The sequence below is a fragment of the Paroedura picta genome, chromosome 1 (genome assembly GCF_049243985.1).
Source record: "Paroedura picta isolate Pp20150507F chromosome 1, Ppicta_v3.0, whole genome shotgun sequence".
NCBI classification, from domain to species: Eukaryota; Metazoa; Chordata; class Lepidosauria; order Squamata; family Gekkonidae; genus Paroedura; species Paroedura picta.
Genome location: NC_135369.1, coordinates 69,951,504 through 69,976,138, shown reverse-complemented (window position 1 = coordinate 69,976,138; position 24,635 = coordinate 69,951,504). Strand labels below are relative to the sequence as shown.

Here is a 24,635-nt window from a genome sequence, read left to right as displayed (position 1 = left end):
TAAGTTGGTTTTCAAATACAAAATCATTCAGCAAATATCCATGTCCTGGTAGATCATATATTTGTCCTAGAGCAATAGTATGTCCCTTTGTTATGAACTAGTATATAATTCTGGGAAGCTGTAGTTTCTGTTTACCAAGGCCTCCTCAGATCTTCAGATCTCATTTGAAAACATCTCTGGAAAATTTAATTTGGTTCATTATGATTAGATTTATATTTTAATTTAATTTTTAAACTTAAAAAATAAAAAGAGGAAGAAAGAAAAATCAGAATAAAGAATAAGATCAAAGAAATCGGTCTTCTGTTCATCAACTTACTGTGTTTTGTCATCACAGCGTATTCTCTGAGCTTCTCCAACTATAGGTCCAGTTCTGCAATACTTTCTGCTTCCAGTTTGTAGCAATTACAAGTCTGGCAGCAGTTAGAAGAAAAATTCTTTAGCAAACACAGGCAAATTATCAGGGAATATACCTAATAACCAATTTTGGATCTAACGAGTTTAAACTATAATATTCTCTACAACTTCTCATGCATTTTAAATCTAAAATGCTCTAATTTTTACAAGACGACCACATGACCGTTTATGCACGGGGAACTTCACTGCCCCAGCTCCCGTGCAGGAGCACAAATCGGGGGCGGATGAGGTGCACCGGGGCAAATGCTCCCCCATGTGGGTGCAGGAAGAGGTGGGGCATCCTGCCACAACTAAAACTCCAGCCTGCAGCCCGGCATGAAACCTCCAGTGTGTATATGGTCCATGTGAAAAAAACAGCCAGTAGTTGTCATGAACCCCATTCATGCCCCCTGCCATGGCATGCTTTCCATATGGCCCCACAGGCCAAGTACTATAAAACCATAAATCCTTCCTTGGTTCCTGGCCTCCTCTGCTTTCCACTGAATTCTCAGCAGGGCCCCAGGCACTATCTTGTGACTCCTATAAGAATCACCAAAAGCCTATCGTACCTTTGTATCTGCCAAGATCTTTGCTCAATGGGTCTTGGCACGCTGTTATGCTTTGTACCGTCTGTTTAATAAAGCTGTTTGCTGGATTTTCAATTGCCTTGGAATCTGGGACTCTCCTTTATCATGGACCTACTAGCCTGGCTGAGCCTGATCCCTGACAGTATTATTATTATTAGATGTATAGACTACCCCTTTCCACAAGGATCATATTAACCATGATGTGATTCCTCCCCTTTCAGAGCTCTGAGAGGTCGTTTTCCAAGTTGAAGGACAATTGGGAACAATATCAGCTTCAGTGCTTGAAATATTTCCATGAAACGCCCCCTCTTCTGTCAGGTAAGACTACAGAACCCCTATGAGGTATTCACTTCTGTGTCTGCATGCTGCTACAATTATTGCAAGCCCTAGAGTATACTTTTGTCCCTTCACTTTCTCTCAGTTTATTACCCTGAAAGAGCAAAGTTTATCTTTGGTTCTAGGTTGGTAACAGTGAGAAATAAGGATTTCTCTTGTTCTGAAATGTAACTGCTGCTTGCCTTCAAGCTTGCCTGCAGTGGTTAGAAGTTCAGTTTATGAATGATTTGCAGGGAGAGTTGATAGAAAAAAATACACCAACAAATTCATACCCGCAGAGCAAAGTGCCTTGCAGAGAGCATAAGAAGATAAGCAGTCCCACAGGAGACCTAGGCTGCGTATAGCTTTAAAGGTCAAAAGCAATACCTCGATCTTGATCAGAAGCAAACTGGCAACCAATGCAGCTGTCTCAGCAATGGCTGGACATGGGTCCTCCAAGACGACCTAGTGAGGACCTATGCAGACGCATTCTGTACCAGTTGTAATTTCCAGGTCAAGGACAAGGGCAGGCCTGCATAGAGCCAGTTACAGAAGTCTAATCTAGAAGTGCATGGATCACTGTGGCCAAGTGTTCCATGGACAGGTAGGGCACTAGTAGCCATGGCTGGCACAGATGAAAAAATGCTGTCTGGGCTACCTTCGTGACCTGAGCCTCCATAGATAAAGAGGTATCCTGGCCATTGGTGCAGATATAAGTTGCACCCCATCCAAGCAGGGAAGTCATGCTTCCTGTTCCTGCCCCTTTCTACCCAGCCACAGGGCCTCCATCTTAGAGGGGTTGAGTTTCAGACAACTTTGCCTGATCCATCCAGCTACGGCTTTCAAACAACTGGCAAATGTATTTGGAGGGAGATCTGTCCACCAGGAGATAGAGCTGGGTGTCATCTGCATACTGGTGACACTCCAGCCCATAGCTCCGGACCAGCTGGGCCACAGGGCGCATGTAGATGTTAAAAACTGTAGGGGAAAGTAAGGGGTAATCCACAAGGAAGTACAAAGTGGTCTATCCCCCCACCCCCCACACACACACACTGCAACCCTCTGTGACTGGTTCTTAAGCAAAAAGATCAGCCATTTCAAGGCTGTTCCTCCGATCCCCGTATCAACAAGGTAGCGTACCAACAGCTTGTGATCAACCACATCAAATGCAGCCGATAGATCTAAACAAGAATGGCTGATCCACCCTGGTCCAGCTGGGGTCAGAGATTATCCATCAGAGTGACCATCACGTTCTCCACCCCACAGCCAAGATGGAAGCCAGACTGGTATGGATCCAGGGCCGACGTTTCCTCCAAAAATGCCTGGTGCTGGTCCACCGCGACCCCCTTAGTTACATTACCCAGGAATGCAAGGTGCGATACCAGGCAGTAGCTGGGAGGGTCCTGCAGATTCAGTGATGGTTTCTTCAGTAGAGGGCGAAGCACTGCCACCTTAAGCCCCTGAGGGAATTCTCCTGATGACAGGAAGAGGTTCATGCTGTGCTGCAACACATAATGATTTTTAGAAGGTTATATGCCCATCAACTGTATTCAGAATTGGTTACAGGGGAACTCATTAAAACATGAACTATAAACTTACAGTATTTTTTTTAAAGATAGTGACAGAAATATAGTGAAGGGATCAGTAACCAGGCAAAGAGTTTGCAGTAAGGAAACATGTTAGTATTTCTCAGGAAACTGATGAAGTGAATCTGGCATTTGTTTTTCAAAGGGAATTCATAAAAGGTTGGCAGTTCTGGGTTGGAAAATACCTGGAGACTTTGGGGGTGGAGTAAGGAGTGGGCAGGACTTGGGACAGGGAGAGATCTCAGGGGAGTATAATGCTATGGAGTCTCCCCTGTGGAGTAGCCGTTTTCTTCAGAGGAACTCATCTCTCTCACCTAGAGATTAAATTGTAAAACCAGGGGATTCACAGGTCCCACCCGGGGACTGGCATCCCTAAATTCACAGTTGTAGCTTCACTTTGAAGGCATCACTCAGTTTAATGTACATTAAAAGAGTCATACAGAATTATTTACAAGGATCGTCAGGTTAACAATATGACTAAGCAGAATGTCCATGTGTGTAGGTTGTAACTACCTGACCACCAGTATAAGATGTGCGATGGGGGCAGAGGGAGGAGAAATGACATGAAGAGGTTTTGTCCACAGTATGAAGCAGAATGTTAACCTAGATGAACCATTGGTATGATTCAGCATGAGTGTTTTCATATTCTTACCTTCTTTGCTGATCGTATGTTTTCTAGTAACTTGAACAGGATAGTCTGCGGCATCATAAAACTTGGCCTGCTGTTCTGGGATTCAGCTTCTTAAAAAACCCTTGCATTTCTGTTGCTACTTCTCAATTGCACTGTCAGCGTAGAGAATGGCTCTTGCTCATAGTAGGAATGGCAAATAAGTATTAATCTCTCTTTGGAGCAGCTCGCACTGGGTTGCCAGACTGGTAGTTTAATAAGTCTAAACTTGAGACTTGAATAAATTATAATATTGATTAGTGGCTTTTTTGGATGTGGTTAGTTGAGCATCAAAGTATATATAGTTTATAACATGAAGCAGCATGACCACAGATCATTCATTTCTTCTGAAAAATACATAGTTTTCTGAATTACTGATGCAGTTGGCATGTCTGATGCTAGAGGCTTGTGTTTAGCAAACCAAACAAAGTAGAAGATTGAAGCAAGACGGAAGTCTGAAATGGTGCTACACCATTAACTGCCTTGACTTCAGTGGCTATGTAGCTGGGTTTCACTGAAACCAGTGGTTTGGAAAAGTGCAACCATGACAGTAATGGAATGAAGCCAAATTTTATCAGGAATTCAGCACAAGAGTGAAAGAATTTCTGGATTATTTGGATTTGTTTTGTCAGTCTGTGCAATAGGGAATAAATGTATTGTTTGTGGTTCTTAACTTGTACATGATCAGCAGGTAGCTTCCACCATAAAATAAAACTGCAGATGAATTACTAAAAATCAATAATGCAACAGAATGCAATACAAATGTAACAGTCACAAAATTTAGTTGAATCAGTAACCAAAATAGGCTTCAGAAGCAGCAGTTAAATGACAAAACAAGCAAACACAACTGTCTCCAAAAGCCAGGCAAAAGGAACATTTTCCTAATATTAGCTAGGCTACATTAACACTAAGAGCCTCTTGTGGCACAGAGTGGTAAGGCAGCTGTCTGAAAGCTTTGCCCATGAGGCTGGGAGTTCAATCCCAGCAGCCGGCTCAAGGTCGACTCAGCCTTCCATCCTTCCGAGGTCGGTAAAATGAGTACCCAGCTTGCTGGGGGGTAAACGGTAATGACTGGGGAAGGCACTGGCAAACCACCCCGTATTGAGTCTGCCATGAAAACGCTGGAGGGCGTGACCCCAAGGGTCAGACATGACTCGGTGCTTGCACAGGGGATACCTTTAACTTTACCTTTACATTAACACTAATGTCTGTAGGGAGGGAGTTCTTAAATGGGCTGCTAGTGCTGCTAGATCCTCTGTTGTGGTCAGACACCTTATTTTGAAAGGCGGAGATACATGCATCTTGAAGATCTTATCTGGCAGGCAAGAATGTATAAAGGAGAAAAATATCCTTTCAGTATCCTGTTTCAAGACTTTAAAACGATCAGTTTGCTGAATTGGGCCTGGGAGTATAGAAGCAGCTGGCAGAGATCTGTGCTGAGAAAATATGATCTTTGTATTTAGCACCACAGTTTAACTGCTGAATTTTGTAACTTGATTGCTCTAAAATGATTTCAAAGGCACAGATAACTATGGCCAGTTAAAGAAACTGCAAGCAGTCATATTAGCCAAAGCTAAGGTACAAAAGAGATGTATGTCTTCACTGGTAGGCCTAGATCTAAAAGTCCCCCTCCCCAACTACAAACTGCAAACCTTTGTGCTAACACAGATCTTGAATAGTTTGTACAAGAGCTGTTTTTTGGTATCCCACTTTTTGCTACCTGAAGGAGTATCAAAGTGGCTTACAATTGCCTACCCCTCCTTTCCCCACAACAGACACCCTGTGAAGGGGATGAAGTTGAGAGAGCTCTGAGTGAACTGTGACTGGCCCCAGGTCACCTTGCTGGCTGCATGTGGAGGAAGAATGGAGAATCAAGCCTGGTTCAGATTAGAGGCCACCACTCTTAACCACTACACCAAGCTGATTACACAAGTTATAACTGCTGATTAAACAGCGCTGACCCTCAGTTGGCAGTTTATGACTCATTGACCTGAAGCAAACTGTAAAGTGACAACAGTGGTGGTAAAGCAGCAGCTCTGCCCCTGGTGTTTGACTGGATGAGATGAGCTGCTGGAAGAGGAGTGTCTTGATCAGCAAGGCAAATAAGCAATTAACCCAGACTTATTTATTGTGACAGTAGAAGAGACAAATAGGGTGAGATTTTGTTCATCCTAAAATGGATTTTTTAAAAATAGAAAACTTTTTAAAAATAGCATTATACCATTACTGGTGCTCTGTGTTCTGATTGCCTTTCAAATTATCCCTCTATATCTACAGAAGGCAAGTTCTGCAACAGAACGTTTGATGATTATATATGTTGGCCTGATGGCTTGCCTGGCACCTATGTGAATATGAGCTGCCCGTGGTATCTTCCAACAGTGAAAACAGGTAAGTGTTTTCAAAGTTTACCTGTCCTCAGCAAACATCAAATGTTTGCTGCTTCTTATCCATCAATTTGTAAAGGTCTCATTCTTACTGCAATAGTAAGTGTGCCAAGAAATTTACTATATTTGTTTAGTTTTTGCTAGGACATTACTGGTTTGGGTTTTAAGGCTGTTTTTGGTTCCAGAGGTTGAGGACCGTTATTTTCAGTGAGGAATCAATTTGATGGTCTGGGCCATCAAATGTGGAAGCAGCACTAAGGCCAGTTTGGTGTAGCGGTTAGGAGTATAGATTTCTAATCTGGTGAGCTGGGTTTGATTCCGCGCTCCTTGGGCTCGCCACAGCACTGAGAAAACTGTTCTGACTGAGCAGTGATATCAGGGCTCTCTCAGCCTCACCCACCTCACAGGGTGTCTGTTGTGGGGAGAGGAAAGAGAAGGCGTCTATAAGCCGCTCTGAGCCTCCTTCGGGTAGAGAAAAGCGGCATATAAGAACCAACTTTTCTTCTTCTTTGTCAGCAACCTGAGGCTGTGCAGGGGCTGGCATGGGTTTTGGCCAGATTTGCCTCGCGTTGAGAGAAATCAGCAAAACGGGATTTGCCACTCATTATTGCGCTTCACATTGGGGAGCAATCAGGGGCAAGACCATGTGGAGTGAGAAACGAGCGACAGTCTCGCTGGTTTTGTCTTGCCCTCGCACCTGCCCTCCCCTCTCCACTTCCTGCTTGCTAGAATTTTTTTAATGGTGCAGTCTGCATTGCTGCGGGACCGCAAAGCTACATCCCCTAAGTTAAAATAAAAGGTTCGGTTCATTGTCCTTGTCTGTTTTGGGATTGGGCAGCCAAGACACATCCCCATTTGTGTTTTCTGGCACTTGGGTTTTAACGGGGAAAAGGTGGGGTTGTGTGATGAAGCAGCCCTCTCCTGATCAGTTAGGCATCAGTGCTCTTGTTTTTAAGCCTTACTGTTCACACAAAATCACTCATTGGGGTCCAGTTACCATGGCCAGCCTCTCACAAATTTACTCGAATGTAAATAGAGACCAAAACACCAGAAATCCCCAAAATGGGGAGGGGGTGCTTTATTGTTGTTGCATTTCTCCATAGCAATGCTGAAGTGTTAGTTTAAAAGGAAAATGCTGCTCTGTTATGGCATTACTGCATAGCAACATGGAAGTGTTGTGAGGATTTTTAAACATTAATTTCGGGGCTCGGGGTGGGAGGAAAGGAAGTTTGAGTCCCTGAAAAAACTACTATGCTGTGATTGGTGGCTTGCGGTGATTGACAAGGTGAAGAGCAGCGAGAGAAGTTTGCTTTGTTTTCCCTTGCCACCTTGCTGGGAGGCAAAAGGCCGCGAGATGATGGTCTCCTGTCAGGAAGCTTGCCAACATGCAGCTTCCAACTGTGTGTTTGCAAGCAGGAGGCAGCATGAGTGTAACACCTCTGTGCAGAAACAGTCCAAGAGTTGTATTTGGTTGGTCTTGGAGCTGCCATTGGAGCTGCCAATTTCTTCTCCCAATAACTCCTAAATTTGTTTGCTTATTTATGGCCATTCACAGCCTTACTGTTCACACAAAATCACTGCCTTAATTTAATCTCAGCTATTATCACCCAGATCAAAGTTTGAGCCCAGTTGCACCTTTGTTATTTTTTAAAGTGCCACTGGACTCAAACTTTGTTCTGCTGCTTCAAACCAATATACTACCCACCTATTATCGTCCAGTTATGTATGCATCTTGACTCCTATCCTATATGTAACTGTTGAGGATATTCTGGTCCATTCCACACAGGTTTAATGTTGCAGGAGTGTGGCAAATTGTAATCGTTACTAAAATGCAGTTATGCATAACGTCGTACACAATCTGCCATACTCCTGAAACAGTCCCGCTAGAACCGCTTCGTTGTAGCGCTTCCAGGGAAATCCCAAAAAGTGGATTCACCTTCTGGAAGGTGCTACACTCTTGCAAACAATCTGCAACACTAGCAAAAAAGTTCTGTGCATTACCAGTGTTGCGGTTTCAGCAAAGTCCCTGTCCCTGGCTCTCTTCTCTGATCTTCCAGCGAAGCAATCGCCATTTTTTTTCTTGGAGCGAGCGGAGAGCAATGAACCGGTGAGCCTTCATTCACCCAGCGAGGCCTCTCTGGCTGCAGTCCCTCCACAGAGCTGCTTTAAAGCTCGCCTCAAGTCACCAAGCACAACACAGCCCTGTTTGCAAGTTCCCTTTATTTTCGGCCGAAAATCGCACCCGTGCACGGGGGGGGGGATTTTTTTTTCACTCAGGGGAGCGTGGCAACGATGACTCACCAGCTCACAAGCCAGCTGCAAGCTAGATGGGTCTCTACGTTAGGAGGAATTAAGGAATCAAGGCATATTGGTTGCAACATGTGTTTTTCCTTTTTAAAAAAAAAACTGTGCTTAAAGGGAAAGGGGCTTTTCCAGAGCATGGTAACAACCGCCCATTGGCTGCTCGTTTGATTGACGGCCAGGGGCAGGACAAAGCATGGCAAATATCGCTTCCTTTCTAGCGATTTTTGCCGAGACCGGAAACCTGTGGGAAACGATTGAAACGCAACTGGATTCCACTACAAAGGCAGGTATGCGTTACGCCGAATTCCACTATTTAAAATTGTGTTTTTTCTTTCCGTAATCAATTTGCCACATTGATCCTGGTGTGGAATGGGCCTCTGTTTCATTGTATCTGTCAATGTGTACATGCACACAAAAGCCTATGCCTTGAATAAAACTTTTTAAAAGGTTGTCACTGATTTCTCAGCATCTCAGTTGTACTGATTCTTACACTCTATTTGGAAATCTGCTACTCCATTTCCCATTAAGAGAGTCCTTGAATAGCAAGGACTGTAAACATCATTTATGACGCCAGGTACACTGTCGTGCCAGTTATCTCAATCCTATCAATGTCATTGGAAGATGTTATTTATTTTGCTTGTCATTCTGCAACTATCTTATTCTAGAAGTGTCTGTCCTTTCCTTTAATATTGCGAATATTTTTATTGATTGGGGCTGCGCACCAAATAAATAAGTCTGTTTTGACTTCCAAGCAGTAGAGTTAACTAGAGGTAAAATATAAGGTGCTTTCTCCCCCCCCCCATTTTTGTGGAAAGATGTTAAACACTAATCTTTCTGACACATTTTGGATTAATTCTGTACCACCAACACTATTCCTAAAATCCCCAAATTCCTTTTGCATTGTTTGACAGTAACTAACTACCATTTTATGATGCTCTGCCAATTAAGCTCTCTATCTCCTTCCATATCATTAAACACAAAACAATATTTAAAGTTACATTTTTTGTAATGTGCAAAATTAATATTTGCTTCCCAATTAATTGAGGTAAGAGCCCATCAACCAGTCCAGTATTCCTTTTGATTATTCTAAGCAGCTCTTATCCAATAATTTATTTGTTTGGATTAAATGCTTTCCTTCCAGCAACCCTATTTGTTTTCTCTTTTTAGGGCTCTGTGGCACTCATTTGGCAGCTAACTGCGCCAATAACCATCACTGCAAGAGAGAACCAAGATTTAACATAATCTTGCACCTTAAATTATCTGATTGTGCTGTATCTTTCAGGTTCTTTTTGCAAAAAGAAGGAAAAGCTGAATTATCCTTGGGGAAGAGTAATTTGTTTTTAAGTGAAAATTATAATGTTGAAGTTTCCAAAGAGATGATCACTGAGGCATTACAACTCACTTTAAAAACCAATTACCGTATTTGCAGGCGTATAAGACGACTGGGCGTATAAGACGACCCCCCAACATTTCCACTCAAAATACAGTACTATGGGCCACTATGGGCAGCTAAGTCTATCCCAACTGAAGTGCACCCGGTGTATAAGACGACCCCCCCACTCGGAGGCATGTTTTTCAGGGGGGAAAAGTAGTCTTATACGCCAGCAAATACTGTAAGCCATATATCCTCCTTTCCTTTTAGATAACCTTTTTCTTTGTTCTGAGAAACTTGGCGACTCTTGAACTGTGGCCACTCTTGAATCATATATTATCAATAGGAGTGTTCATTTTTTTAGTAGTTAAGTGGTTGCTGTTCCACCCACACTCATCAACCCCCCTCCCCACACCCACCCAACCACTGTGCTCTTCTGGATATCTTGGTATGCCATTACCCAGCTGTGATCCTTTTCTGCCTCCATTCTACACAGCACAAGAAAGTCCATGCAGTTCCCTTTCAAGGCACCTGGAAAGAAACAATAGTGAGGCACTTGCAATAGGAAGGTATAGTAAAGGTAATGGCCATCCAAAGCAATGTAATATACAAATGCTCTGGTATCTGTTGTTCTGCTCTTAGTGTCTTCTCCTAGGCTGGGGTTTGCACAGGCCTATTACATTTCCCAGGTCTTTCAGACTGCTTACAGACATATGTATGAAAGATAGTTTTTTGTTGTTTCAAATCTAGGAAGCTTTTAAATAGAAAATGCATGTAAAACTGGTACTCATTTAAATATAGTTACTAGGAGTTTTTATAAATTCTTCCCAATAGATGTGGTTTATCTTGCATAACCATCCTGTCGAATTCTGTCTGTTCTCTTAACTTTTGCTTATAATCTTTTAGTTCTTCTTTTAAAATTAACACCCATTGACTATAGATGTGTCTGATAAAAGTAGCTGCAGAATTGCCGAGAATTAATTAAGAAGGAAGACTGGGAACACCTGTGGTATAAAACAATTACCAAAATGCCAGGCTTTACAAGAAAACTGGTATAGAATGTTTTATAGATGGTATATTTGACTTCTAAAGTGATATCTAAAATGTCTAACCATACTGATGGTAAATGTTGGCAATTCAATGAAACAGTCAGTTCTTTCTTTCTTTCTTTCTTTCTTTCTTTTTTTCATATGTGGTGGAACTGTAAATTTGCAAAAACCTTTTGGATAAAGGTGCACACTCAATTGCAAATGATGTTTAAGCGTAAATTTACATGGAAACTAGGATATATGTTATTGAGTATTCTTCCAACAGGCTTATTTTAGGATTGTGCAGAATTCTTTTTTCATGCAACAACAGTGGCAAGACTGATCTTTGCTTCGAGATGGAAACAACAACAGGAGCCACAGATGGACACTTGGTGTGAAAAGGTCAGGGAGATGGTGGTGATAGCTAAACTGACAGCTTTTGTAAATCATAAACCATCCGAAGAATTTTCAAGACATTCGGACAAATTCTTAATGTGCCTGTACATGTAAGCTTTTAACTATCTTTTTAAAATTTCTGCTCTGTAATTAATTAGAAACTTAAATAATATTTTTAAAAAGAGAGAGAACCAACTATGCTTCTGGGTGCTGGAACAGGTCCAAGCTCCTGCACTTCAGTAGATCAGACACCCCGGAGAGGGCGGTATATAAATATAATAAATAAATAAAATGAGAGAAGCCTCCTGGATCCATAAATTGAAGACTCTTCAGCCATTTGGACTGAATGAAGATATGTGTCCAATAGTGTATATGTTCTAATTTTGTAACAGTTCCTGTGTTTCACTTTTTCTGGATATATGCCCCCACCTACCCCGTTATCTCTGTATACTGATATTTTCCTCCCCCCTCAACTGGGAACTATGCCAGATCGCATCATTCTGATAACTTGGAGAGGTGCATAAAAAGGATTCTGAGTAATGGCATTTTCCCTGTAGCGTGCTTTGAATGAAAGTTGACACCTACATGACACTTACTGGATGCTGAAAGTAAGATGATATTTTTTTGGCCATTATATTGCTGTGTAACATTATAATTAAAGGTAAAGGTATCCTCTGTGCAAGCACCAAGTCATGTCTGACCCTTGGGGTGACGCCCTCTAGCGTTCTCATGGCAGACTCAATATGGGGTAGTTTGCCAGTGCCTTCCCCAGTCATTACCCCCCAGCAACCCCCCTGGGTACTCATTTTACCGACCTCGGAAGAATGGAAGGCTGAGTCAACCTTGAGCTGGCTGCTGGGATTGAACTCCCAGCCTCATGGGCAGAGCTTTCAGACTGCATGTCTGATGCCTTACTACTCTGCGCCACAAAAGGCTCTTAACATTATAATTAGCATATGGGAATTTCTAATATTTACATATAAACTTTATACTTGCTTCCATTGATCAGGGCCTGCTTTTGAAACATTAGAGGCCTCAATTTGTTTTATCTGGCCTTGACTAGTAAGTAATAAACTTATAAGTTTTATTTGAAACAGTTTCCCGAATTGATTTACATCATGCTATTGTAACACAACTTTTCTTCTTTTTTCCTTTCAGAGGTCCATAGTGTCGTGATCATATAATATCATTTTATGTATAGGAACTAATTCTGTATAAAACAATCTTTGTAATTTTTGTATCTTATGTACGCTGTTTTTATTTCATGGCTGACCCCTGATAAAGGCGATAGCGCCGAAAACTGTCTGGCCAGCAGAGGCAGTGGGATACATCTATGCATTGATTTTATTGAGGCTATGCAATAAGCCTTGGGTTTTATTGCATAGCCTCAATAAAATTAATTGATTGGGCTGCTGAGGTTGTTTGGTAAATATCACTGTCCACAAAGTTTTAATGTTCTGTGATCAGTGGCTGGCATATATATAGACATTGATGATTATGGGATATAGTTGTTTTTAAATTTTTTAAAAGAAAAATCCATGTAGTGATGTACTGATGGTTAATTTAATGAGTAAAGACTTCTGGCAGCTGGAGGCGCGCATGCCTTGTGTGTCCACCAGCAATTGCTTGCCTTGAGAGCTTTTTACGATGTGGGGGTTTGCCTTGTTTGCACTGCACATAGACATGCTGGTTGTGAATTGGAACATACACACTGTCCTTCTTTTGTTCTTCAGTCCACTTCACACTCAGGGAAGCTTCAGGACCCCCATAGCTTTGTTGGCTCATGACGTATCCTGCTTGTCAGTGTGACTGAATGAGAATGGTGAGCTGCAAATGAGAGAATTTTCACCCTTGTAGTTGGTATGCTTCCTTGCCTCTCCCACTGCATCCTGTCTTTGTTCCCTCTGTTAGCAGAGTAAATAAGGCAGTATGGTTGCACAGCCTGATTTAAGAATAGGTAAAGGTTTATTAAGGAATTACCATACTTGATAGTGCAGAGGAGAGACAGAGACAGGAGCTGACTACATGCCTAACTGAGAGAGATAGACTGGAACTGTGGTTTCCAAGAAGAAGCAGGAAACTGCCCCTAAGAGTAGCAATCTGAAGACAGACAAAGAATGACACTTAATGGGAGAACAAAACAAAATCAGAGTCCAGTGGCACCTTTAAGACCAATAAAGATTTATTCAAGGTGTGAACTTTTGAGTGCTTGATTTTGTTGTGCTGCTTCAGACCAACATGGCTACCCACTAGAATCTAACTTAACTGGAGAGATGGTCCTGACCTCACTAGCCTATCTAACAGTCTTCTTGCTGCCCCCTTCAGGTTCTTATTTTCTTCTTTGTACTCCAGACATTGTCTATTCCAACACCCCCCCCCCCCAATCCTTTTCTTTAGATAACTGTTTTGCCTCCCCTCTCCCACTTTGAATATATGGAACACCATTTTTTGACAGGTGTGTTAAAAGTTTTTTATTCTGGGCATAAAGACTGAACTCATGGATTGTTGAGGAAGGCTGCCATTTCTTGACATTAGACATGTAGGGTATAGAAGAACCAAGTTGCTGGCGAACCTGCAGGTTGGGATATGCCATCTGCATCAGAGGGAACATGGTGTTGCATCTGATCCACATGGCACGATGTGTTGCCACACGGAGGTTAGACAACATAGGAAATGGGTCCTCTGTCTCTTATAACAGATGCCGGAATCCATCGTGGCCCACTGGCATAATTCCATGCAAAGACATGGTCTCTGGTTAAGAATGATCTGGGTGCCATTGCTTGCTCCCGGCCAGAAGGATGGGAGGGAGTCAGGTCCAGGTTGAGCCAGTCCAACAATGTATGAGCCATTGGCCCATAAGGAGCTCAGCTGGGCTGTGACAAGTGGCAGACAATGGGGTGACATGTTGGTGGGCGAGGAATTCCATAACTCACTGATGCCAATCCTTGTGCACAAGCTATTTTAACAAGTCTTTGTTGTGGTGCACCATGCACTCTGCTTGCCCATTGGTTGTGGGATGAAATGGGGCTGACGTGACATTCTGGATTAGGTTCTGGCTGGTGAATGCCTTAAATTCTTCTGATACAAACTGTCCCCTGTTTTCTGACACCAATGTGTCTGACGGGCCATGCATGGCAAATACTTCAGGAGATCCTGGATGACTGTCTTTGATGTCATTGAGGAGACCGGGACCACCTCCAGCCACTTTGATAAAGAATCAACAATTATTAGGAATGTTTTCCCTTGGATGGGGCCAGTAAAGTCTATATGTACTCAGGATCATGGCATGCGTGTTGACTCCCAATGGTGTGTTTCTGGCAGTTGGCCTGGCAGGTGGCACATTTGTAGACCCATGCTTTCGGCATCGATGCCTAGCCACCAGATGTAGCTTCGAGCCAACTTAATCTGCAGGCATAGAATGCCCACATACATAACAAAGAGTACAAGCTGTGCCTTTTCTTTTCCAAATGCATAATCCGGGTGATGCGATTCCTCCAAGGAAATTGCTATAATTGCAGGAGGACGATTGATGGGCCAAGATTACAGTCTCTAAAGAAAAATTGAGCTTTCTCTTTTATGAAAGATATCTGTTTCTGATTTTCTGTCACTGACAATGTACTTTTATTTTTTTAACCTTTAATAATTTAAGCCCACTGCCCATAACTCTATATAGACCAAAAAAGCTTAGAGTTGCTAAGGTAATCCATTTTACATTTTATGACTCAACCAGGGTCTAATATTTATTATCTAATGGTACTAAATCCTCTTAAACAGAAAATCTTCTAGGGATGTAAGTTCTGAAGAAGACACATAGATACAGCAACCACACTGATTGTGTTTTATGCCCTGTGGAGTTTAGCTGCATACTGGTGCAGCATAGCTATGCATCAGGAACACTCTGGTATGTTATGTGGTATCCTTACAGTTTGTATTTGATTGTAAGTGTCAGGGAACAAGAGATAGTTACAGCAGTCTTATACAAATATTTCTGACATCCTAGCCCAATTAAGTGATCCTAAATTATAGAACTGAATGCTTGGGATCCATTATTAATAGTTTTCTGCATCTCACTTATTAAGTCCATGCAGAGTGGTAAGTGGCAGAAATGCTGTCTGAAGCTGTCTGTCCATGAGGTTGGGAGTTCGATCCCAGCAGCCAAGGTTGACTCAGCCTTCCATCCTTTCGAGGTTGGTAAAATGAGTACCCAGCTTGCTGGGGGTGGGGGTGGGAGTAAAACGGTAATGACTGGGGAAAGCACTGGCAAGGCCACCCTGTATTGAGTCTGCCATGAAAACACTGGAGGGCGTCACCCCAAGGGTCAGACATGACCCGGTGCTTGCACAGGGGATACCTTTACCTTTAAAGGAATGAGATAAGATGATGTACTGTACTGTATCTCCTTCCCTTTTATTAGCCAAAATATTTGGGCAGCATATAGTGGGGAAGCAGGATAATGCATGCATTTCTGCCCTGACTTAAATGTATCAGGAGGTTAAATGCAGATTTTCAATGCGCTGCCAGACAAGATAAGGAAGCATATTTGGGCTCAATGATGCAAGCAACGAAGAGGAGTATACTAGAGGCCACACCAGAAGCCTTTTTGCTCAGGTGAAACAAGTCCAGAGCACCTTCACTGCTTGCACAGGGACCATCAAAGACAAGAATGGAAAAGACTTAACTGACCAAGCCAACATTGATCGGTGGCAACAATACACAGAAGAAATATATGCAAACACCAAGGTGCCTCAGTCACCAGCCAAAAACACCCAACACAAATTGGAACTGCCTATACTGGAAGAAGAAGTGATCTGCACTCTGAAACAGCTCCCAAATAATAAGGCTCCTGGCATAGATACCATTCCAGTGGAACTACTCAGATCTATTCCACCAGCAGCAATCACAGCATTATGCCAAAAAGTCTGGGAAACTGGCACAAGGCCAATAGAATGGAAAAGGTCCGTTTTTATCCCGTTACTAAAGAAAGGTGATGCTTGCATCTGCTCAAACTATCGCACTATAGCCCTGATCTCCCATACGAGTAAAATCTTATTGAAGATCATTCAGAACCGTCTCAAATCAACCATTGATGCTCAGCTACCAGATGTCCAGGCTGGTTTTTGACATGGTCGTGACACCTGAGACCACATTGCAAATTTGTGCTGGATTCTTGAAAAAATCCATGAATATCAAAAGGCCTATCTATCTGTGCTTTATTGATTATTCTAAAGTGTTTGACTGTGTTGATCACAAGAAGAAGAAGAAAAAGAAGAGTTGGTTCTTATATGCCGCTTTTCTCTACCTGAAGGAGTCTCAAAGCGGCTTACAATCGCCTTCCCTTTCCTCTCCTCACAACAGACATCCTGTGAGGTGGGTGAGGCTGAAAGAGCCCTGATATTACTGCTCAGTCAGAACAGTTTTATCAGTGCCTGTGGGAGTGCAGAATTGAACCTGGCATGCCAGTTTAGAAGTCAGCACTCCTAACCACTACACCAAACTGGCTCTCAGGATATATGTCCCCCCCACACACACACCGTGGGATGCCTTACATGGGATGCCTTACTATGGGCTATGGGTTATGGGATGCCTTACATAAATTGGGAGTGTTGTCCCACTTAACCCACCCCATCAGTTCACTGTACACCGACCAGGAGGCCACAGTAAGAATATATGGAGACACTGATTGGTTCAAGATCAGCCAAGGAGTGAGACAAGGGTGTATCTTATCTTTATAACCTTTATCTTATCTTTATAACCTGCATAACCTTTATGCAGATGTAATTTTGTGGAAGCTTAATCTGGAAAAATCTACAATCGGAGTCAAAATTGGAGGTTGTAACCTCAATCATCTCCACTATGCAGATGATACGACACTCCTTGCTGAATCGGAGCATGATCTGAAGACCCTGATAAAGGGACTAAAAGAAGAAAGTGAAAAGATGTGGATATACTTAAATATCAAAAAGACCAAGATCATGACAACTACTGGCAGTAGCACTAAAGTCATGATTGAGAATGAGAACATTGAATGTATTTATGATTTCATCTTTCTTGGCTCTATGATCAATCAAAGTGGTGGATGCAGCCATGGAATCAAACGGCGAATGACACTGGACCTGAAAACAATGTTAAGCATGAACCGAATATGGAAAAGCAAAGCTATCAGCCTTCATACAAAGCACTGGCTAGTCAACACCATTGTCTTCCCCATAACAAGTTATGGATGCAAAAGCTGGACCCTGAAGAAAGAAGACAGGAGGAAAATAGATGTTTTCAAATTATGTTGTTGGAGATTAATGCTGCCAATACCATGGATAGCCAAAGTTACCAACAAGATAGTTTTAGAGAGGAGCAAACCAACTATGTCATTAGTAGGTAAGATATTACGGCTAAAGCTCACTTACTTTGGACACATCATGCGATCAAACTCATTAGAAAAATCATTAATGCTTGGCATGGTCAGTAGCAAAAGGAAACGTGGTCGCCAAAGCATCCACTGGCTCGACATGATCAAAGCCGATACAGGGATGACCATGATCCAACTAAAAGAAGCAGTCATCGACAGAAACGTATGGTGAAAGCTTTCCTATAGAATCGCCAAGGGTCGGACACAACTGAACAAATAACATCATCGTCAAATGTATCCACTGAATGTATGTTATAACCTACTTCTACATTCAGTGTGTCTAACATGCCTAATGCCTATTTGTGTAATTGTTACTCGCATTTGTGAAGGATAAATGTTACTGGAGGAATTGGTGGTAGGTATAAGTAATATATGCCGCTCTGCATAGTGATTTGGTTTCCTCTATAAGATGGTATATTCAATGCAAAATTGCATCATGCTTTTCAAAAAAATTGCTGCATAGGCTGATCCAGGCTTAGGTGGATAGTGGGGTAGAAGTTGTGTTGGATTTTCTCAATGACCTCTTTCATGTAGGCTTGGGAGATGTCATTAGTCTGTCTTGAATAGATGAGGTGGGAGCTGAGGAACTTTTCTGTTAGCCATAAATAATACATGTTGATGCCATGTAGGTATCCTTATCAGTGTTGATGTGCTGAGACAAGCTCTTCCCTAAGAGAGGATAGAGTTTCCTTGAGTGCAGAAAATACTGAGCTCTGGCCTTCAGTGTATCCCTTCCAATGGGAGCAGGACACATATCTTGTACAAACTATTTCTTCTTGTTTTTGTAAAAATGTTGAAGGTGCAGAAATCAGAAGGTATTTTTTTAGAGTTTTAGTTCTCTTGTCACTAGTGTCCAGTCACCACTTCTTGTATAAAAAGTTGGTGTGCAGTATGTCATCACTCCAAATTTGGTAGAAGCCTCAGTGTACTTAGACATGTCCAAGCCCAAGGGTCCCATACTTAAAATGAGACTAAAAGAAACTTCCTTTAGAAAAGGAGATAAAGTTTGTAAAGTACTTTTGTGAGTCAAATTCTGCATAAAATTTTAATAACCATTTCCACATTTGTGAAGTGTTAAGATCTATGAAATAGTCACTTGCTTCTCAACAGCCACACAAGCTTTTAAAGTTTTGCACAGTGACTTGCTGATAAATACTTTGCTGCCCTTTCACATTCCTATAATTTATTAAGAACTTTCCTCTTGGGGACTCTTTTGTTATAGGCCACACATTCCTCAAGGGAGAAGGATTCCTGTTACTTAGTTTGCAAGTGCTTTAGATAAAAGGTTCATCCTCAAACATGCTCTGGATGTTGACTTTTAGAATTTCTATTCATCACCTTAACTTTTTATTTGAGCAAGAACAAAACCCTGACTAGAGTCATGTTTATGGGGAACCTACATTTTATGGCTCTTCCTTGTAGATAATGACAGCAGCTTCTGGCTTTCTGCCAACTTCATTTTGTACTTCTGGGGCTCATTTACTTTGCTTTCTGACAATTGGAAAAACGTGAAGTGAGTTAAGGAAGAACAGGAGCATGTGCTCAATCAGCATAATTGGTTTTGTGGGGGGGAAATTGGCCTTTCATATGTGAAAGCAGCTTGATGATCATCATCCCTGAGGATTAATTAAGCAAGGGAAAAGTCCCTGTTGAATGAATACAAATTCAAAGCCTCCTACGAAGTTGTCTTCTCTTTCAGTGAGCGGGAATGAATGGGAGTCACTAGACCTTCCAAGATTTAAATACATGGAAGCATCCTCCATCTATAGATATTTTTTTTGTTTGCCTCTGATAGCAAATAGTCAGCAGCACTAATTTTGGTAATTGCCTCCAGAGGAGTAATGTCCCAGCTTCCACACATCTCTTGGCATCATAAAAGATGGCTGCCAAAGATGGATGCCTCAAGCTCTGAAGCTTTCTAAGAAATCTAGCTTTATGGGAGATATATGAGAATGCCATCACACAGCTGAACACCCAACATTTTGAGAGGAGGATAGCAATGATGAAAGATATTTCCACTCCAGAAGCCCAGGTATTGGTTTGCTTCTGTAATGTTTTGTATGATTAACTTGTATTATTTATCATTAAGGCATAATTCTTGTGAGTCTAGGTAATAGCAAAAAAAATAAAAGTGGGATTCGCAAGGGCAGAATTGTGGTATTGAATTAAATTTGAAGGTGGCCATTACATTGCTGATGCCTGGTTCAGGGGTGGTTGTCCAGTTTAATACTTCCTCATTTTGCAATACTGCATTAAATCTTTATAATTACCTAGAGAAGAAATTTGGAAGCAGTACAGGCGTGTTTAATCTTTAGCCGTGGAAAATGGCTTCTTATATTTACTTGTGGCTCCAGAGTATTCTAAAGCACTTTTATCGCTTATTGAGATAATATTCAGAGAACTTTCTGTGATTGCAAATGTTTCTGCCTGTTTTGCTTATGCATTGTAGTACTGAAAACTAGTGGCATAGTTTACTTTGGACACCCTATAGAAACTTAATAAATATATGCTTCACAGCCTGTGAAATGGAGGTAATTAACTTCCCATGTGTTGCCTTTGTGACTGATAAATTTGGGTTTATGCATGTTGAATGGAGTTTGTCCGGATATGTGAGTGTGTGTGGGGTTTCCCATCAAAGGACGTGCCACTCTGTTAAGGAGCAGAAGTCATTCTACCACTGCAAATAATTTTGCTGTTACTCATAAACAGCATACTCATAAATTTGCTGCAGCCTTATGAGGAAAACTGTTACCTTTTCCAGAACATTTCCCTTGTCGAGAATAAAGAAGAGTTATTAAACCTCGAAAATCTTATGATGCTCAACACGTGCCGTGCACTGAGGGAAAATTCAACTCTTTGAATCCTTTTTCTCAACTTGCCTTTCCTTGTCTGGATAAAATGTGATAGGCTAGGACATGCTGTAATTTGTTTCAAAGATAAATTATGTGGCAATTTATTTCAGAGGACAATTGGGTGACTAATCTCCCACCATTCCTGACACACAGCTGTAGTAAAATGCAGATCAGGTTGGTTGTTTTAACGGGGAATGCATTTAATTTGGTTTTTTATTTCCAGCATAAGGGAGCTAGCTAATGAAATATTTGTGAGCCTCCTGGCATGTGATAACATATTTTTCTGTATATAAAAGTGTTTAGCCAGATGTACTATTTGATTTGATTTACAAGCTCATCCAAGACCAAGATAAATGATGACATTAACTCCCATTCTAACTATTGGCTTCTCCCCTCTGTCTTTTATCAGCATTCAGGGACTGCTTTGATTCTAGGCACCAATCCATATCTTTAAACATTTAACACTAATAAGGTGTAATTGACATGGAATTCATACAAACAGGCTCTATTAAATCCATTGCTTCTAAGAAAGTAACTTTTTTGGTGAAAGCACTTTATGTGCAAAACTTAATGTCAGCACTCCAATTTAAGTGTGCATCTTTATTGCATAACGTCTAAAAGATTGGTCACCTTTTTTGTTCATTTTGAATGCTTATTTTCCCAGCTCGAGACAATTTCCTTGCAAAAATAAGTTTCCCCCAAACAAGCCAGATAATGGCAAGTTGCTTTGATCAAAGCATAGCAATACATGTTGCAATATATCTTAGCATTTCTTAGACATTGATGAAATCAGATTTCCATAGTACATGGTGCTTCACACCTGTCTTAAGTACTCAGTCCTGGGATATGCCAAAAAATAAAGGACATGGCTATGTTCCTTTGAACATGTGCAGAGCATTCTTCCTTATCCATGACTAATTGCCTCCTGCCACCATCCATTCTGGATCAAGCAGGAAGGCTTCCGGAGCAGATGGTGTAAATTCTAGCAACTCCTATTTAAAAAACAAAACGAAAACGAAATATTTGAGTTCACTTTATAGTGAACTCTTTATAGTTTCATAGGACAGGGAAGTTTATCATCCTTTGACTGTTTCACAGCTTTTGGAGATAGTTATGCATTGACAGTCCATAGAGAATTTTAGGCACTAGATCACTCATTTTGTAGCTTTATTTCTCAATTTTGATGCCAGGCAAATTCTAATTTCTGTCCAATGTGAAAAAAATGGCATATAGTAAAGTTGTTACACAATTCAGAGAATATTTGCCTGTTTGTTCCAGAGTTAACTCTGGTAGGCAAAAGAGCTCTAATGGGCAAACTTTCTATCATGTTTCTTTACATAATAGGTAAGCATCTGTGTTCATGAAAAAACAAAGGAATCAGTTGGTCACATAAGTATCTCTTTAATCTCATGGCAAAATGTAACAAACGGTGAACTCTTGTGTCAGTGCTGTAGGCAAGTGTATATTAGTATAATACAGATACATAGATTTTCAAAGTGTCCTGTGTGAAATGTGTTAGGAGTTTCAGTTGTGCTTGTTAAGAGCCATTTTAGTGTAGTGGATAACAGCGGCAACCTCTAATCTGGAGAACTGGGTTTGATTAATTGTTCTGCCACATGCAACCAGCTGGGTGACCTTGGACCAATCACAGTTTTCTCAGAGCTCTCTCAGCCTCACCTACCTCACAGGTATCTGTTGTACACAGAGGAAAGGAAGGCAATTGTAATCTGCTTTGAGACACCTTTGGGTAATAAAAGGTGTGGTACAAAAAACAGCTCTTAACGCTAATCATGGTTTTGCTTTTCTAAGTACCCCTGTCACTCATGTGCTTTCTGGTTTTCATCAGGGCAAGTTTATCGCTTCTGTACACTTGAGGGCACATGGCTCCTGGAGGAGAATTCCACCAGACCTTGGAGAAACACATCTGAGTGTGTCCTTGCTGGCAAAGTAAGTGAGTAGGATTTGTTTGTTTAATTGGGACAATCCATAAGAACACTGCTTAGGTGGAATTGGGTATATAATCTAGTCTAGTTGCTCTGAAGATGTTCTGCTTGTTTCTACAATGGGACTAAAACAAGCAGCTTTGAGCATGTTGTCCTTCCCCTAACACTTATGCCTGCTTTTAGAGATCAATGTAACAAAACTGGGGAGGAAATTGAAAATGGGGAGTGGGGACAGATCAGTTTTATTTGTCTAGCTTTGCTTCAAAGGAGAATGGGAAAAATAATTGGAGAAGAAGATGTAGGAGAAATTCTGGTGCAAGATTAATTGAAACACAGGAAATCCCCAAGGTTGCCCCCCTTTGGTACTTTCCTTTTTTAATGTTTGTGACATCACAGAAGGCTGTGTTCAGAAAATCAAAATTATCATAATACATGTTGCTTGTAGAACCTTTATGTCTCTATTCAGTGTTTAAAAGATAATTTCCCCATTATATAGAAAGCTGCCAGAAAGACAGATGCTTAATGATAGTGCTTGGTTGCTTGGCACCTGTCTCATTTCCATAAAATAAAGTGCTTTGGGGAGTAATGATTTATGCCCTGAATTGCCCCATGAAATATAAATATTTAAATTTATTTTCCATATTATCCTGTTACAGCTCCTTATTGCATGATAGAGTGTATGTGTATATATATAATACATAAAAAATGTAAGTAAGGAAAATCATCAGATGCTAGTTTGAGGAAGGTCACTGTTGCTGCAGCTGTCTTTGAGGAGAAACTCTGACTGGAAACATGGAAGCTTAAAGAAAGGATCACAATCTGATAATTGGGGCAATCAGAGCTCATTAAAATAAATGCGAGTTCTGCCATGGACTTGTGAATTTTACCTTTTTGCCACATTTTCCCCCTGAAGCTTTAATTCTTCATAGTGGTGAGAGTGTCTTCAAAACTAAGGTGTCTTAAGCATTAATTCTGATGGACAGATATTGTGTTTTCTCCCCTATCTGATTTGATTTTTTTCTTTTCCAGATTAGTATTTTTTAAAGTTTTATTTAGAATTGTGATATGGATGTCTCTCATATAGCAATGCACCCTTATTAAAATCTTGCATTTCCCTTCTTCCCCCCTCCTAAGCAATGCAGTTTCTGTAAAGTCCACATTCCAAGATCTCACTGTAGAATTATGAAACCAAATATACAAGCTCAATTACTCTCTGAGGGGGAAAGGCAGGATAGAAAGGTTTTTGTTAAAAAAAAAACAATAAAAATGAATACATTTCCATTTTGTGTCTGAGGCTTACAAAGACAAAAACAAAAAAACAATGGGAGAGCTTAAGCCTGTTCTTTCCCTTTCCTCTCTTCTGCCTTGGTAGTCTTTTACTCAAACACAAGCAGAAGGGAAACAAGGGTCTGAGTGGGCAGCGCCCTTGGCATCTCTGGGACATCCACCACTATCTCGCAATAAAACCTGCTCCAGAATTATTCCTTTTTCTTATCTCCCATGCTTCTTCTCATCTCTGTTCTGATTGTTTAACCTACTCCTTTGCTATTGTGTTGTCTGTGCAGAAGTTCACATAATTTTAAAGCTCATTGATACATGCAGAAAATAAAGAAGCCCAATGGTTACTTCAGTGTCTTTTTCATTCACATGAACATATAAAGCTACCTTTTATTGAGCTAGTATACCTAGCTCAGTACTTTCTACTATGATTGGCAGTGGCAATATAGGCTTAGAAAGTGAAAAGTCTGAGGTTCTTTAATTGTAGATTCACTTGAACCTGGGAACATCTGAATACTGAGGTGCTGCTTCAGCCCTGAGACACAGTCTTAGCATCTAGTATGATTTCCTTCCTACTTCTTCTCATTTTTATGGCTACTGAGAAAGATATGACAGCTTCTCAGCTGACTACTGTGCTTGGTTACTGGTACACTTCATGATATTGTATCTTCATCAAGATTTTGAAGAGATGTTAAAGAATAGGTTTCAGTTATTTGACATATGTCTAATTCTCAGGGGCTTTCCGCACCGGGATCCTTGTAGCAAATTGTTTGCTGAACGAAAAATCGCCATTTAAAATAGTGCAATTCGTCATTATGCATACCTGACTTTGTAGTGGAATCCAGTTGCGTTTCTATCGTTTCCCACAAGCTTCTGGTCTCAGCAAAAATCGCTAGAAAGGAAGCGCTATTGCCAAGCTCGTCCTGCCCCTGGCCGTCAAGCAGCCAATGGGCAGCCGTTAGCATGCTCCCAAACAGCCCCTTTCCCTTTAAGAAAGGTTTAAAAAAAAAAAACACCCATTGCAACGAATATGTGTTGATTCGTTGCAACGGAGAGACCCATCAGCTGGCAGGTGTGTTTGAGCTGTCGTTTCATCGTTGCCACGCTCCCCCCAAGTGAAAAAAAAA

The 24,635-nt window shown here is 41.2% G+C and overlaps 1 protein-coding gene across 2 annotated transcripts in view; it reads left to right on the top strand.

Moving 5' to 3' along the window:
• The window catches only part of GLP1R (glucagon like peptide 1 receptor), a 187,189-nt gene that overhangs the window by 84,718 nt on the left and 77,836 nt on the right, over positions 1-24,635 (top strand). For both annotated transcript variants that reach the window (XM_077342038.1, XM_077342030.1), the window contains exons 4-6: positions 1,202-1,298; positions 5,826-5,936; positions 22,134-22,234. In XM_077342038.1, the coding sequence (XP_077198153.1) occupies positions 1,202-1,298; positions 5,826-5,936; positions 22,134-22,234 (309 nt within the window). The remainder of the gene's footprint in view (positions 1-1,201; positions 1,299-5,825; positions 5,937-22,133; positions 22,235-24,635) is intronic.